At 39.1% G+C, this 16,429-nt stretch overlaps 2 protein-coding genes and 1 pseudogene across 2 annotated transcripts; 1 reads left to right on the top strand and 2 right to left on the bottom strand.

Moving 5' to 3' along the window:
• The first annotated feature begins 823 nt into the window (after window positions 1-823).
• LOC141832368 (patellin-5-like) lies at window positions 824-2,009 on the top strand (annotated as a pseudogene).
• A 1,972-nt stretch (window positions 2,010-3,981) lies between these two features.
• LOC141832380 (putative xyloglucan endotransglucosylase/hydrolase protein 26) lies at window positions 3,982-6,086 on the bottom strand. The gene is made up of 5 exons (XM_074719881.1): window positions 5,915-6,086; window positions 5,722-5,822; window positions 5,461-5,654; window positions 4,983-5,363; window positions 3,982-4,009 (listed from the first exon to the last, which is right to left on the bottom strand). The coding sequence occupies exons 1-5, from the start codon at window positions 6,084-6,086 to the stop codon at window positions 3,982-3,984; spliced, it is 876 nt and encodes a 291-aa protein (XP_074575982.1).
• A 6,355-nt stretch (window positions 6,087-12,441) lies between these two features.
• On the bottom strand, window positions 12,442-13,811 carry LOC141831340 (uncharacterized). The gene is made up of 4 exons (XM_074718697.1): window positions 13,611-13,811; window positions 13,403-13,537; window positions 13,065-13,317; window positions 12,442-12,920 (listed from the first exon to the last, which is right to left on the bottom strand). Exons 1-4 carry the CDS (start codon window positions 13,785-13,787, stop codon window positions 12,826-12,828), a joined length of 660 nt encoding a protein of 219 aa, XP_074574798.1. The 5' UTR covers window positions 13,788-13,811; the 3' UTR covers window positions 12,442-12,825.
• Between the last annotated feature and the right edge of the window lie 2,618 nt (window positions 13,812-16,429).

The raw sequence follows: 16,429 nt of genomic DNA, 5'->3' as shown, positions 1-16,429 counted from the left end.
TAAGTCTCCGGAAATATCATGTTAGCACAACGGTCAGATGCGGTGAAGATTATAAATAGACTGAAGCTCACTAGATTAATTTTGCATGACATTTTCCTCCCGCCCGCCTCTGGTTTCAATTATACGGAGGTTATCTGCTTTTCAATCTTATCGTTCTTGATCATTCTGCTGCAGTTCCAGATCAAAGAACCCACTATTTATGAATTTCTATCTATCGGATATGCTTCTGCAGTCCGCTTATACAAATGATAGAGAACATGAAACCATAGCAGGAATCGCAGCATGACACACGTGGCGGTCCACGTGTGCCATGCCACGTGGACTGCCACGTGGGTTTCATGTTCTCTCCCCCCTCTCCAAAATCCCGAAATCCTTCCCCTCTTCGCCAAAACCCCTTTCCCTCCTTCGGCGAAAACGTATCTCACCGTCTCGGGACTCACCGCCGTCGCCGTTGTCGCCTATGGATTTACTGCAGAGTGGATTGTAGCTCCAACTTTGCCGAAGTTGTCTCCTGCGTTTTTGCCGGCGAAGGAGGGAAAACGAAGGGAGCGGCGTTTCGGGAGCGGGCGGCGTTCGTCGGAGGAGGAGGAGCGGAGCAGAGATTGCTGGCGAAGGAGGAGGAGGAAAAGATCCGGCGGAGATTGCTGGCGAAGGAGGAGGAGGAGGAAGAGACGAGGGTTCGGTTCGGTCTGATTTTTCGGGAGCGGGAGGAAGAGGGGAAAAACGCAGGAAACCCACGCACGTCGTCGTCGTCGGAGGAGCGTTCGTCGGAGGGGGAGGGAGCGGAGATTTACGTTTTCGCCGAAGGAGGGAAAGGGGTTTTGGCGAAGAGGGGAAGGATTTCGGGATTTTGGGGGAGGGGGGAGATTTACGTTACGCACGTCGTCGTCTTTTATTAGAGCTGATGGATCATTCAGTAAAATGGATCATCATTCATCAATGAAATATTCGATAGTCAAGACATCTTTGGCATTTCAGGTGTTCATCAATGTTCCATGGTGGTATCTAGCCTTTAACCGGATGTTGAGTCCCTTCCTGACCCAAAGGACCAAGAGCAAGTTTGTTTTTGCAGGGCCCTCTAAGTCAGCTGATACTCTATTCAAGTGTGTGAAGATCCATGAAGTTTCTTTCCTTTGTGTTATCAGTTATCATTTTGGATGAATATTTTAGTTTTGTTATGTGTTCATGTTCTTGGTGTAGATACATAGCACCTGAACAAGTTCCTGTTGCATTTGGAGGCCTGAGCAAGGAAAACGATCCTGATTTTACTACAATTGATGTTGTCACTGAGGTTACCATCAAGCCCTCGTCCAAGCAATCCATTGAAATACCAGCTATAGAGGTTGTGGTTCAATGTCGTTTAACTTCTTCTAATTATTCCCTGTTTCAAATATTCGGCGATCATTAGCAATTGAAGAACTAGTTTTTCTTTGTATTTTCAGATTAAAAACATTATTTCGACTTCCGATTGATCATGCTATTTCTAGCAGGGAACTACCTTGTTATGGGAACTCCGGGTCTTGGTTGGGAAGTCAGTTATGGTGTTGAGTTCGTGCCAAGTGCAGAGGGCGGATACACAGTGATTGTGGAAAAGAATAGGAAGTTCATTGCCACAGATGAGCCTGTACTCAAGACCTCTTTCAAGATTGGTGAGCCAGGAAAAGTGCTTCTAAGCATCGACAATCTGACATCCAAGAAAAAGAAGCTCCTTTACAGATTCAAGACCACAACTTCTGTTGAATCCAGATAGATAACTCATCTGCTATCAGGCCTTCAATCCATTTGTTTAAATCAAAGAAATAAAAAAAGGAAGAATTAGTCAGAAGTGGGTTACTTTGGTTGATAAAATTTTTTGTTTCTTCTTCCATTGTTGGTGTGTTATCGGTTTGATTATCAGAGTGAACCTTATATTTGCTTAAATACGGGTTGTTGCCGTAGTTAGAAACGTATGCTACTTGTTGTATCGTTGTAAATGCTTTGTACATTGGTTCCTAAATTGTTTTCTGCAATATGGTTTGACTCATTGAGATTTTTGTTGTAAAGCATTCTACCTCATGTTCATTTCTTATTTCTACACCTAAATTAGTTGCACTGCCATACCTACAGTCTGTTGGCTTCAATAAATCGAACTGTTCAAATAATTCCTATTTTACTTCCAGTTGAAGTATTTATCAGGAAGAATCCTTGCAGTTTTGCTGTGCATGGTTGTTTCTCCCTTAATTGTCGATATGTTGTTGTTTATTGAATCAGATTAAGCTTCTATTTGTTTAATCATGAGTTGCTAAACTTAAGCTGATTGTTATATCTTACTGTTGCTGTACATAGGCATTTAAGTAGATGAATGTTACCTCGTGTTCCTTTATTTCATCGTTTCAGAAGTATTTATTGCTTCATTCTCAGGTTTTATTTTACTTTTGTACTTCCTTTCCTCTATACTAAATTGCATGCCAACTGAGGAGATAATTCTTCTCTGTGGTTTTTGTGCCAGGAAGATTAAGTGACTCATTCCTTGAGTATATCATAGGAAGAATCCATGAATGAATTTTTCTTACTGTAATTTTAAATTGAAACAAGGCTGAGTACAAATCTTAACTGGATAATCCCTTGTTTTTTGTAAGCATGTGAGAGATAATGACGAGCATAATCAAGCATGGGAATCTTCTTCAGCCCGATGATAGCATCAGTCAGCTCTTTAATTTATCTGTATTAATCAAATCTGTTCTAATATTTTCATATTCTTTTTTGTTCCCCTATTGTTCTTACCGAATGGACTCCAGTTATGCAAGGTTTTATACAGACTCGCCATGTGCACAACTGTCAGATTATTTATTTATTTTGTAGGAAGAAAACTTTTTTGTGTAGAATCCAATCTAATACTACTCTGTTCTTGAGCTTTGTTATTATGTACTGAATTAGTAGACTAAATCATCAAGAAAAAATACACGATGAGATTCAATAATTTGTGGTATGTTTTCTATAGACTCAAAGATATCACATTTAAACAATGAAATCGATGTATGAACTGATGGAAAATTTCACACAAGAACTCAACTCGAAGGCAAACAATGTAACGATAAACTTAGGCTCCCATTTGAACCTCCAAAGCGGTAAAACTCTGTTTCGTCTTCACAAAGCGAGGGCGAGCTGTCGGCACTGGGCGGGTCCCCCTCCGCCGTTGCTTTGGGAGATTGGTTTATCAGTGACGGATGAGGGCGATGGTGTCAGAGGAGGAGGAGGGATGGGGAAGTTAGTGGCGGCGGAGCTGAAGGAGCTATGGGGCATGGCGTTGCCAATCACGGCCATGCCTGGTCTATCTGCGCGCGATGGTGTCAGCGGTGTGCCTGGGGAGGCTTGGAAGAGGAAGAGGGACTTCGTTCGCCGGTCGGAGGAGGAAGAAGAGGCGGGGGCTTCGAGCAGCGCGGGTGGAGGAGGAATCGCCGGTCGGAGGCTTCGAGCAGCGAGGGTGGAGGAGAAATCGCCGGTCGGAGGAGGAGGAAGAGGCGGGGGCTTCAAGCAGCAAGGGTTTTTGGCGAGGAGGAGGGGGCCCACGAGGAAGAGGAGGGAGCGGGATTTTTGGCGAACTTTCTCACGTGTTTTCGCCGAAGGAGGGAAAGGGGTTTTGGCGAAGAGGGGAAGGATTTCGGGATTTTGGGGAGGGGGGAGAGAACATGAAACCCACGTGGCAGTCCACGTGGCATGGCACACGTGGACCACCACGTGTGTCATGCTGCGATTCCTGCTATGGTTTCATGTTCTCTATCATTTCTCTACAAGAATATACCTAGTATTTATCATCATAAAACCATTTAGAACACCAAGTGTTAAATTTCAACACAACAAGAACAGGAAGAAGGAATGCAAGGATTTATTTGTAGTCGATCGACAGGTATAATTAACAAAAAGGAAATGGAAAGATTTTGAATCCATTTAAACAAATAAAATGGGGAATCGAAATAATCCTCGATCGATCGTGTGCAGCAGCTAGTAGAAAGGCAGAGAGCACTCAGGCCATCTCCAACCGGTACCCCAAATACCCAAAATGGTGTCAAATTGACACCATTTCCCCTCCAACCGGTACCCCAAATACCATCACCAAATTTAGTGTTGCTACAGTGCATCACCAAATTTGGTGATGCACTGTAGCATCACCAAATTTGGTGATGCCATTTTTTTATTTATTTTTTGTAATTATATTATATAATTAAAAAAAATAAAATAATATATATTATTATATTTAAAAATAAATATAATATATATTATTAAATATCATAAATAAAAATAAATTTATAATTATTATTTTTTCTTATTATTTATAGTAATATTAATTATTTATTATAAATATAAATTAAATATATATAATACCATATTTTAATTATATTATACATATTTATAATAATTTAATTTATTATAAATTTTATTTATAATATATTTAATATATTTTAATTATAATTATATTTATATATTATTTAATTAATTTTAAAACATATATAATAAAAATTTAAAAAATTTAATAAATATTATATATTTATATCTGAATATTATATATAATAAATATATTATATATTTATTAAATATTAAAAATTATTTATATCTGAATATTATATATAATAAATATATTATAAATATTAAAACATATATAATAAATATATTATATATTTATATCTAAATAATTATATAATAAATATTAAAAATAAAAAATCATAATAATTATAAATTTTAAAAATTAACTTATTAAATATAAATGAAATATTAATTTTAAATATAATAATTATCATAAATTAATTATTAAATTAAAATGTATATCGATAATTAATTATGAATAAATGAATAAGAAAAAATAAAATATTTTAAAGAATATTCCTTTTTGGTGTAAAATGGTGTGAGTGGGTTGGAGTGGAAATAGTGTTTGGTGTTGAAATTACATCATTTTGGTGTGAAAATGACACCAAATTTGGTGATGTGGGTTGGAGATGGTCTCAGGAGGCATCACCCCTTTGAATCTCTTGCTGTCCCGGCAGTAATCGTAGATCATGTACTTGTTTCTCACCCACATCAGTTGCCCCTGCTGCGCGTAGCTCAGCCTGCTGTAGGCTGCAGCCGTCCACCAGTTGGCAGGGGTCTTGCCCGAGCACTGCGCAGTGCTGCCCTGCGAATACCACGGGCAACCCCTCAGATTCACCTGCTGGTATCTCGCCGCAAACGGAGCCCTCTTCCAGTCGATCTTCACCCGCCCGCCCTGCGTCGCCCAGCTCTCGCCATTCCAGATGCTGGAGTAGGCCCTCATCGCTTGCTGGTTCGGATACGCAACTCCATACTTTTGGTAGTTTCTGAAAACCCGGATAGGGATGCTATCGACCAACCATCTAATATATATACCTCTATCGGTTAATGATCGATTCTCTGATCATTGCAAGCTTGAGGAAACAGAGAGAGAGAGAGAGAGAGAGAGAGAGAGCTTACATGACTTGGCTGGGATTCCAGTGAATGGTGTAGTTGTGAAAGGCCGCAGTTGGGTCGAACCAAAGATAAAACTGCTTTTCTCTTCTTCCTACTCCTTGAACCCAGATGTTGGTGTGGACGATGTAAGGCTGCCCTGACACGTTACCAAGGAACTCGAAATCGATCTCGTCGTGCTTATCTCCAGTCGAAGACACCTGCGTCATGAACCATGAAATTAGCATATGTTAGTTAGCCTACACTACACAGGAGTACTGGACTTACATAATATGTAGTCACAGTGCCAGCAGAATTTCCTGAGACGAGCTTAATTTGCATCTCTATGCTTCCGAACATAAACTGGTTCCTCGTTTTGATCCCACAGCCTGAAAAAAACCATTATTGTGCCCCCATGCCAAACAGTAGAGCTATCTGTTAAGTAGTTTGAGTAATATTAAGTACTGCAGTACGTAGGTACCTGAGGCGTTGTTGAGGCTGAGTACGAAGTTTGTGCCATTGTTCCACACGGCCAAGTTGCGAGGTCCCCAGTAGCAGACCATGTCTCTGTAGAAGTTGAAGTCTGCCAGGGCATGCTCCATGGCCACGAGAAGAACAAATCCCAAGACTAAACTCGCCATTGCCATTGCCATTGCCAGTGCCTCGACTCTTGTGCCTATGAAACTTGGGTTGATCGAGGAATAACCATGAATGGGCCACTACTTATAGGCTACTACTGCTTGAAGATTGCTGATTCTTTTCGACCAAAAAACAAAACTTTGAAACCTGCAAACCCAGTTCACCTTTGCATTTCTTACGAGAGATGTGCCTTCCACTAATTGTTTGTATTGATATATAATAGCTTTTAGGTTAGATTTCATGTTTCATTTTTATGCTGATGCAATGATAATCTTAAAATCATGAGTCAAAGGTATCTACGAAAATAGATTAAGTGCAGAGCACAACTCAATACAGAGTCATGGATTCGTGCAACGCCAGTTCATGCACTGTGCGTTGTTATGGTGCGCTAGCTAATGCACCTAACTCCTTTAATTAGGACCAAGCTTTATGAATTTTTGGCAACTTAACAACAGATTTAGGGAAATCAAAGACATGGACTTGTTCTCACGCCTTTAAGAAAACTTGTTGTTTTATTTTTATTAGTACATTTTCCTTGATGAGAAGTGCGGAAATAATCGAGAAAGTCGTGAAATCGCTTAAGGATACATTGAATTTAATCAATGATGCATCAATACAAGGATTTAGTTATCATGTATCTATAAGACAATATCAAAATTGAATTGATCATACAACGACAAATCGAATGCTGATATGAGTCTAAAGTAATAGTCATTATATACTTTACTTCTCATCGGTGTTCTTACAATTAATGAAGCGGAAGTTTTCTGCACGAATAGAAGGCAACCAAAGTTACTTTAATCCACATCCAATATCTAAATCCCTTTTATACTATAAAAAAATGATAAATCCCAGTCAGTCTCATGGACTCAATCCTGGGTGGCCGGTCCGGTCCCACGGAAATTTCCCACCGACTACCAGGGTAAATCGGGAAGCGCATACGGCGGTCAATCTAAATGCCCAGCATCCTTTGATTGCATTCCCCATTTGGAAGAAAATTCTTGCAAATATGCCGTAGCTAGGGATCGAACCGCGGGTCCCTGGATCACAACCCGGAACCTTTTATACTATAAGTATTATATCACTTAATAGAGTCTAATTCCTTAATGTCCATTATTGTTGGTGTTAATTCAAGTATAAGCCCACCAAATGAAGACTTAATCTCCTGTTGGAGATTTAATCCTTTTAATCTCCTACTTGAGTTATACTTGATACTGTATATACCATACAACACCTTAGTTGACTCAACATATCAAAACTTTATTAATTAAATACTCTTTTAAACAATCTGCTTCATTAATTTAATTAGTGCAAGATTAAAGAAGTCAGAGTTACTATAACTGTAACAAGATCCAATAGTAATCACAACATTAATTTAATTAATGACATATATCAAATATGGATATATAATATGAAAATGACACGAAATGTGATCTGTACATACGTATTTTCAAGAGTCCTCTTACGACCCAAATTGAGTCTGAATCATATTTACTTAAACCTTATACAAAATTGTTGTAGTAAACAATGATTCAACCTAATGAATCAAAAGAGTCTCACATCATATTTATAAAATTGAATGCAAAACCATAATAGTAAATCATGATATCCATATATCATAGAGTCAAAAACATATACACATATAAAAATTTTAGTGCATATAATAAACTAAAAAATACATGTGTTCATTAATATAGAACATCACACAAAATATAGATTCCTATCAAATGAGTAATTCATCAAAATGAAGAATCTCATATTTAACACATACTGATAAAATATCTTGGGTGACAAGCCCTTGGTGAGCGGATCCATTAATATGAAATCTGCTCTTATATGCTATATCATAATTTGACCACTCTGAACTTTTTCTTTAACTGTACCACCAAAAATTTTATGTCGATGTGTTTAGACTCCGACGAATTATAGTTATTCTTGGAATATAATTCTGTAGCTTTATTATCATAGTTGATCTTTAATAGCCTGTTAATACCCCCAATAATCTGTAACCCTATGATAAGATTCTGCATCCATATCCCGTGGTTGAAAGCTTCATAGCAAACAATAAATTTTGCCACCATACTGGAAGTGACTATTGGCGTCTTTTTGATACTTTTCCATGATAAAGTCCCTCACACTAACATGAAGACATAACTTAAGGGTGGACCTCCTACCATTTAAGCATCCAACAAAATCGAAGTATGAATATCAATGTCCAAATGACTTGATCTCCGATAGATGAGTATGTAATTCTTTATTCCTTTACAACTTTTCAATACTTTGGTTCAGAGTTACTCAAATATCTGTTTAACATTTCCATAATGTACGCAAGATCCGGACGCGTATATATCCGAGCATACATCAAACTCCCTACTGCTGATGTATAAGGGAATTATTGCATTTTCTTAATCTCAAATTCATTGTGCGGACATTGTTGCAAACTAAATCTATCACCCTTTGACACAAGTGTGTCATAGGAGCACAATTCTGCATGCCACACTAAATGAGCATCTTTTCTATATAGGTCTTTTATGAAAGTTCAAGTGTGCACCTTAAACAATTACGAATAATCTATATGTCTAAGACAAAGGATGCATCACCAAGATTCTTCATTTCAAATTCACTTAATAGAAATGACTTAGTTTCTAGCAGCAGACTCTTATCATTGCTTGCCAATAATATATCATTTCACATACAGAACAAGTATGATAAACTTGCTCCCACTGAACTTGATATACAAATATTGATCGACAAGATTCTCCTTAAAACTGTATAAAGAAACCACTTGATCAAACTTTCGGTACCACTGACGAGATACTAACTTTAAACTATAAATGGACTTCCTTAATTTACATATAGGTGCTTGGAATCTGGTGACTCAAAATTCTCCAGTTGCAACATGTATATAGTTTCCTCAATATTTTCATTGAGAAATACAATCTTTACATCCATTTGATGGAGCTTTAAATCATAATAAGCTACAATTGTCATAATTACTCTAACACTATGTTTGGATGAGATGAGAGAAGGTTCATTAACGGAAGGGGAAGGGAAGGGAAGGAAGGAAAAGGGAGGGAAAGTAAATATTTATGTTCTCTTTATTTGGAAGAGATGGAAGATTCATTAACGTAATATGTGTTACATTGTTTAGGAGGAAAGAAAGGGAAATGAAGATTAAATATATAAAGTTACAGAAATACCCTTACTTTTAAAAAAAATAACGTATGTAAAGGACGGATAAGAAACTATAAAATTCTGTCAATATTGCATGTAAAAGTTGAGATATAGAAGGTCTTAAAATAGACAACGCATGCTCTTTAGATAAGTCCCTATCATTGGAGGAGAAGAAGATGTTGATGTCGTGGAGTGCCAACTGTTGGACACTAGGCGGTGATAGCGCACATTGTGTGAGAAGTGACGGCGTAAAGACGAGATATCTAAATAGATAAATTAATTTAAGAATTAATATTTTAAAATAGGGATAAAATTGAAATAAAATATTTTTGAATTCTCCTTCTCCTTCCTTACACCCTAAATCGGAATGTAAAAAATTCTAACGATTCATGAGCATGGAAGGGTAAAGCTAACCCTTCTCTCCCCTTCCCCTTCTTAACTCACTCCATCCCAAACAAGGATTAAAATTCTCCTTTCCCTTATTTGTCCTCCCCTCCCCTTCCCTCACCTCCTCCCAAACAAAGCATACGGGAGTCATTCATCAAAATTGACGAAAAAATCTCTTGATAATCAATATCATTCTTCTGAGTGAATCTCTTAACGACAAGGTGAACCTTATATTTTTCGACATTGCCATGTGAATCCCATTTGATTTTAAATATCTATTTGCAACCAATAGATTTCACCCCTTTAATCAATTATATTTTAAATATCCTCCTTAACTCACTCCATCCCAAACAAGGATTATAATTCTCCTTCCCCTTATTTACCCTCCCCTCCCTTTCCCTCACTTCCTCCCAAACAAAGCATAAGGGAGTCATTCATCAAAATCGATGAAAAAATCTCTTGATAATCAATATCCTCATAAGTGAATCCCTTAACGACAAGGCGAACCTTATATTTTTCGACATTGCCATATGAATTTCATTTGATTTTAAATATCTATTTGCATTCAATAGATTTCACCCCTTTAGGCAATTCGATAAATTCTCAAACATCGTTGTCCGACATAGACTTCATCTCTTCCCTCATGGCTTCAATCTATTTTTCCGAATGAGGGCATTATTTGATTTCTTAAAAAGATGTAGGATCATCTTCCAACCCAATGTTAAACTCATGCTCTTGGAGATAAATATAGTTGTTCTGGCCAAAATACCGTGAATGATCAAGCTACCGGCCAACGAACTGTTGACGTGCCTGCTCCTCGAAGATAGTCGTCCGAAGAGATGGAGAAATCTGAAAAATACTCAAAAAGAAAGTTAGAATGACACCAGAGATGGATCTCGATAAGCCACTCTGATACTCAAGTTAGGATTTTACGTGAGAAAGAAGTTTAATGACTTGGGAAAATTATGGTTGATGTGTGCATACATATGCCCATAGGTATGAACAACCTTTTATAGAGTTGATCTCCAAAATATTAGTTTTTATTTAGGAAATATTCGAAAATACACGTTCTAGTTTAGAAAGATTCTGATTGTCCGTATCTTTTGGGGATATTTTTTTATTTTTTCAGAAGAAACAGTCTTAGGTTTCCTTGATTGCGTGGGCCAATCGACTCCGGGAATCAAATATATTTTGCATAAGATTTCTAAGATAGAGATTTTCTTTATATATATATATATATATACACGTTTATTGAACTTGAAATGGATAAGACTCATATCTAAGTCGCATCTGAGTTGCATGACCATCTCACTCGTGCCAAACACATTGATCGAGTCAAACGAGATAAGTGAGTACGATGTTGGTCACATTGATTGGGTTGATCATGACTGACAAACTAAATGAATAGAGGGGCTAAGCAAATAAATTATCAATTAGGATGTATATCTTTTATTATGAAAAAATATAAGATTTTCACATATCAAACATCAGAATACCTACTCCATATAATTACTTTTCATAAACTAAACTAAGAAAAAATATTTTTATATTCCTTAAAAGTAATTATTATATTCTTTTGTATTCTATCTTGTGAACCAAACATGTTATTCTACAAGCAAACATGAGAAGATAAGCAAGCTCTAAGAGTTTGATTTGCAAAAAGTTTAACACTAACATGGTTTTGGCTTGATTTATAAACGAGGACTCATGCAAATAGAGATGAGTAGCCTTTTATGGTCGTGAGACCGACCGTCTGAAATCGCTGGAGTGGCGGATTTCATATTTTGCTAAAGAAAAAAGGATGAATAGCCTTTGCATTAATCCAATCTGACTTAGCTCAGCCTATCAAATTGGACGAATGCACATATGAACTATCATGAATTATAACTCAGTCTGTTATTATTATTATTATCTAAATAAACTTTATTAAGTATGAATCGGATATTAAATGAAGATACTAAATTAAAATTGGATTGTAGCTGAACAAAATATATCGAATAGGTACGAAGATAAAAAGATCAGGATTAATTTGGATTTGACTAAATTATGACCGAATCAAAATTACTTCGGTTAAATCAATTTAAAATGAGTTAGAAAATTTTTGAAAAAATTTAATTTTTCCTCTCTTTTTTTGCTTTGCTCCTACCATCTCACATGCAAGCCTCCACTCGCAGCCACAACTAAGTCCTTGCCCCTAGATGCGTAGTTGCCAGCATGATCTCCTTCAACTACGACTATCACGATCGAATTGACACGTCCTCAAAGCTGACGTGAGTTATGTCGATATCGAATACGAATAACTATAGATTGAAGTCGATGCTCAAACATAGTCTCACACTACACTCGTAGACTATCTCTATCACTATCTCACAGTCAATGACACGCTCTTTAACACCGCATTAACGGCGAAACCTTCCGCCGTAATTCTTAAATTTTCAACATCTATTAATCATAGATCAATACTGATAAATTAATTTAATAATTTCATAAATAATAAAAAAAATAATTAATAAAAATTCAAAATTCAATGAAATATAAAATAAAAAAGTGAGATGATACCATAGACTAACTCAAAAATCTAATCCACCTCTCATTCTTAAATCCGTCCACGTGGATGCGACCAATACAACTTGCTCTAACCTAATCGACTTAGCCTGTTCAGTCAAACCAGCCTATTCGACTTGCCACACCCATACAACGATGGTTGGTGCGTTTGTTCAACAAGAAACCCTCCACACTCCCTCAACGTCAACATAGACAGACAGACATAGACGATTTCAAACACTACAAGACAAGACAGGGTCAAGATCAAATATCAAATATCAAACAGAACAGTACAAGGGTTAACAATGCCCATGATGGCATTACAATCTTTTTCGCATTCATCATGAAACCTTACAAATGAGATACATTGATTGCTCTTAAAGTCTACAAAACGAGTTAAATCAGGAGCTTATTGTCCATATTTCCTTCCCTGTCAAACCTGCATTATTTCATTGCTCCTGTCAATTCATCCTTTCAGTTTAAGCAATCGGAAACTTGCCCTTCTCCAGAAGCTAATGAACTCTTTTGCCATTAGGATTAATAATACCTACGCCCACTGTGAGCTGGTGCTGGCCCTCTTTGCTTATTCCTGCTCAACTCCAATTAATTCCAAGTGCACACAACTAGTAAGAGAGATGGTGAAGTTGGTCAATAGGTCCACTCCTCAGGAAGGCAGGTCGCAGTGGCTGCAGGCTGGCCATGCCTTTGGCTCCTCACAGGGTTTGCTCTCCTCATAAATGGAACTGAAACAATTCGGACAATTCAGGAATAGTTCAGCAAAGAAAGCAAATGGTTTTGATCTTCTTTTTCATACTTTGGACTGGAAGAGGCCAACGATCGAACACCTAGACGACATGTTGGGTGATGTTCAGAGACTGTAAGTTTACCTGACTTCTTTTGCTGCTCGGGTTTGTTCCCGGTCGTCCGTGGGAGGAAGACTCCGGTGCCTGCGGACTCTTTCCTCGCGCCGGAGTGGCAAAGGAAGAGCGCTCTCGTGCCGTATTCAGGGTGGGGTTGGTGGTGGAGTGGAAAAGCAGTCCGACGGGAAGAAGGCAGGCCTCTGTTCGCTTTGCTTTGTGCTTCCTCCCACGCGGCGCGCAGTTGCCGCTGCAGTAATTGCTGCTGCTTCAGGTGAAGGATCTGGAGGAAACAGGGTTTAGAATTCGAAGAAACACTGGATAAAAATGGCATTTTTGAGGGGAAATTAGAAAGAGGCGAGGCGCACTCGAGCCGCCTGCAGCTGATGCAAAGCCAGCAAGGGACCGAGAGGGTTCCCCGGAGGTTGGTTCAGAAGCCCACGCTCCTGCTTGCTCCGCCGTCTGCGCTCCGCGCCGGCGGACTCAGCGTGCAGATTCCACGCCTGCAGAGACAAGACTAACACCAGTCGCGCGAGAAGATAACTCAAACACGTTGACAGAGACAAACTCAGCCACCTCGCCGTCGTCCTGGAGGAACGAGCGAACCATCCCCATCCGCGTCACTAGGTCGGCCAAGTCGCCGCCTTTCTCGCCTTCGCTCCCAGCAGGAACACTCACACCGCGCTCCACAAAGAAGTCGTGGAAGAAGCCTTCGTCGAGCAGGTCGGAAGGAAGCTGGAGGTCCTCCGCCATGCCTGAGGCACTGCCACTGCAGGAGAGCAGAGCAGGGGTCAGAGTGTGCGTCCGAAGACACGAAACTGTGGCATTTTATAGACTTCGCGTTGCACTTGCACACACAGAAAAGATTATTGCCTCTTATAGAAAATTCCTCAATCTCCACACCTTGGATACCTTGTTTTCCTTCAGTTAATCGAACCATTAATACGAGAAAAGAGAAGATTATTTCTATATATAGAGAGAAACAAAAAGATAATGACAAAAAGTGAATTCGTCGAGTTGTCAAATCAGATTGGATCCTTGACCTATCTCAAGTCCCGAAGAGTGGAAGACAGATCAGGATGGCCCTCTGCCTCCAGAGAGTAGTAAACTCCTGCTCGGCCTGTCGAACATGACCGTCGAGATGCGAGAGCGCGAATGGCGAGGCGGATGTGGAAGCAGCGGGGGACGTCCGATCGCTCGCCGCCCTGCCACCTTCGTTGGCTTCTTCAGCCGTCCTCGTTCCGACGGAATGGCAACGAGAGTGTTTGCCACCATTTTCGCGCAAAATAATTTGAAATTCCCGCTAAATGGCTCGGAGCAAATGATTAAACAAAGAAAATGATTAAATTGTTCATTTTTGAAAATAATAATAATAATAATTCTATACTTCAATGAAGAGGATCATGAGAAAATTTATGATTTTAAATAAATTTTCAGTATTATGTATTGGATAATTTATGTGGACTAGCATAATTAATAGAATGCTATTAGACTTAGCTATAATGGATAGGTTTGGTCCATTATTTCCTAATTTCTACAGAGACCCCTACTCCTAACCCTTTTAAATGTGGATTATCGCCCCATTGAGACGTCTCACGTATTTTTTTGTCTACTCGGGTGATAGGAGCAGTTTCTCTCTATTTTTCCCTCTATTGTTTAGGTTTCTCTCACAAAACTAAAGATGAACTAATTGACATCTTCTGCTCCAGGTATTTTTCTAACATCTAATTATGTCTATTGTGTTTTTCCTCATTTGTCATATCATGAATTAGATTTTGTAGATTATCAATTGGTATCAGAGGCAGGTTTACTAATTCTAATATGACAATGAGTTTTTCCTTCTTCAATCAATCCTTTTCCCTAAATTTATTTTGCGATTTGGAGAAAACCGTCGCGTTGCATTTTGATGCATCTCCGGCCATATATTGGGCGAATTCCTCCGTGACCTTCATGGGGAACATGATTGCCTGGTAGTGCGCTTCATAAAAATTTTTAATATAGGTATATATATTTAAGGCATTTTCTGCCCAAACCCTAAACGATCCGCTCCCCTTCACGCCGCCAGCTCCCCCTTCACGCCGCCCACTCTTCTAGTCTTCTGTCCGCACACAGCACCGCCTCCGGCGTCCGGCGTCCGCGCTGCTCCGCCTCAATCTTCTCCGGCCGTCCGGCGTTCGCGTCCGCCGTCCCGCGAGTCAGCCTTCGCATCCCGCGTCCGCCGTCCGCGAGTCGGCCTCCGCACTGCGAGTCGGCCTCTGCTTCCGGCGCCGCCTCCGGGTCCGGGATCCGCCCTCCGCTTCCGGCGCTGCCTCCGGGCTTCGCGTCCCGCGCCGCCTCCGGGCTCCGCGTCCGGCGCCGCCTCTGGGCTCCGTGTCCAGCGGCGTTCATTGAAGCGTCTGCCGTCTGCTGTCTGGATATTGCAATCTGATATTCAATCTGATACTTTGCTTCTAGATTTGAGTGGCTGTCTGGCTGAATTTTGTATCTTCCTTTTCTCAGGTAGCGGAAAAACATACACTATGCAACCACTACCTCTTAAAGCATCACAAGATATTCTGAAGCTAATGGCTGGATGCATTATCAAGGCAGATTGGGAAAGATATCCATATTATTTGCAATTACTTGATGAGATCAGAATCAGAAAGGAATTCCATTTACGAGAATCAGAGAAAGGGATGTGAGGTAAGGATTGTATAGAAAAAAGGATTGATCTATACATCCATCTGAGTTTATTCTAATACAAAATGAACTATGGCAAAGCATCAAGTTAGATTGTTATATTATGTTTTAAAAACCTGTGCCATTATATCCATGCATGAATATAAAGTCTGTTGCTTCATAAGTACGATAAAAGGGATAAATTCCATATCTGGATAGCTTTAATATCGTGGTTGCATTTATCACCCGAGTAAAATGAAATAAGCTGACAAGTTTAAAGTTTTGCAGGTATAAGGTGCGTGAAATGGGTGTCAAGCAAGCAGAACCTCATTTGGAACTTAAAAAGCATAGGAGAGTATCAAGGAAGAAGCTAAACCAGTCTATTCTTATTGATATTGATGATCTTGAAGATCTAGAGGACTACTGGTAGGAGGAAAGTGCCCAGTGAGGTTGGACACCAGGCAACTATCTAAGATGGAAGTTATTACATTGTTTTGTTATGTATATATACTAAATGATCAGGTATGAATACCTGATCCTAGTAATGACCTTGTAGGAATAGGCTAATGTGTTTATTAGTTGTACTTGTTTTTAGATGATTGAAATATAACTTAATCGATTGTTATTGTTGTTCCTTTTTGAGTCTATATAATTTAGTTACCTTATAAATTAATTGATAAGATGGGGCACATTTTATCATTTCGCCCAGGGCACCTACATGCCCAGGACCGGCCCTG

The sequence above is a fragment of the Curcuma longa genome, chromosome 7 (assembly GCF_044706935.1).
Source record: "Curcuma longa cultivar G26 ecotype Majalengka, Jawa Barat chromosome 7, ITB_CL_G26_1.1, whole genome shotgun sequence".
NCBI lineage: Eukaryota > Viridiplantae > Streptophyta > Magnoliopsida > Zingiberales > Zingiberaceae > Curcuma > Curcuma longa.
The sequence above is the reverse complement of the archived record's forward strand: the minus strand, read 5'-3'. Positions and strand labels throughout refer to the sequence as shown.

What these genes read in the sequence shown, in the direction of transcription:
- LOC141832380 (XM_074719881.1), bottom strand. Translation starts at nt 6,086, where the DNA reads ATGGCAATGGCAATGGCGAGTTTAGTCTTGGGATTTGTTCTTCTCGTG. An exon ending in CAGCCTCAACAACGCCTCAG is followed by an intron (nt 5,823 to 5,914) that starts GTACCTACGTAC and finishes GGTTTTTTTCAG; the next exon opens with GCTGTGGGATCAAAACGAGG. An exon ending in AGATTCAAAGGGGTGATGCC is followed by an intron (nt 4,010 to 4,982) that starts TCCTGAGACCAT and finishes CGGTTGGAGATG; the next exon opens with GCCTGAGTGCTCTCTGCCTT.
- LOC141831340 (XM_074718697.1), bottom strand. Translation starts at nt 13,787, where the DNA reads ATGGCGGAGGACCTCCAGCTTCCTTCCGACCTGCTCGACGAAGGCTTC. An exon ending in TCCTCCAGGACGACGGCGAG is followed by an intron (nt 13,538 to 13,610) that starts GTGGCTGAGTTT and finishes TTGTCTCTGCAG; the next exon opens with GCGTGGAATCTGCACGCTGA. An exon ending in ATCAGCTGCAGGCGGCTCGA is followed by an intron (nt 13,318 to 13,402) that starts GTGCGCCTCGCC and finishes TGTTTCCTCCAG; the next exon opens with ATCCTTCACCTGAAGCAGCA.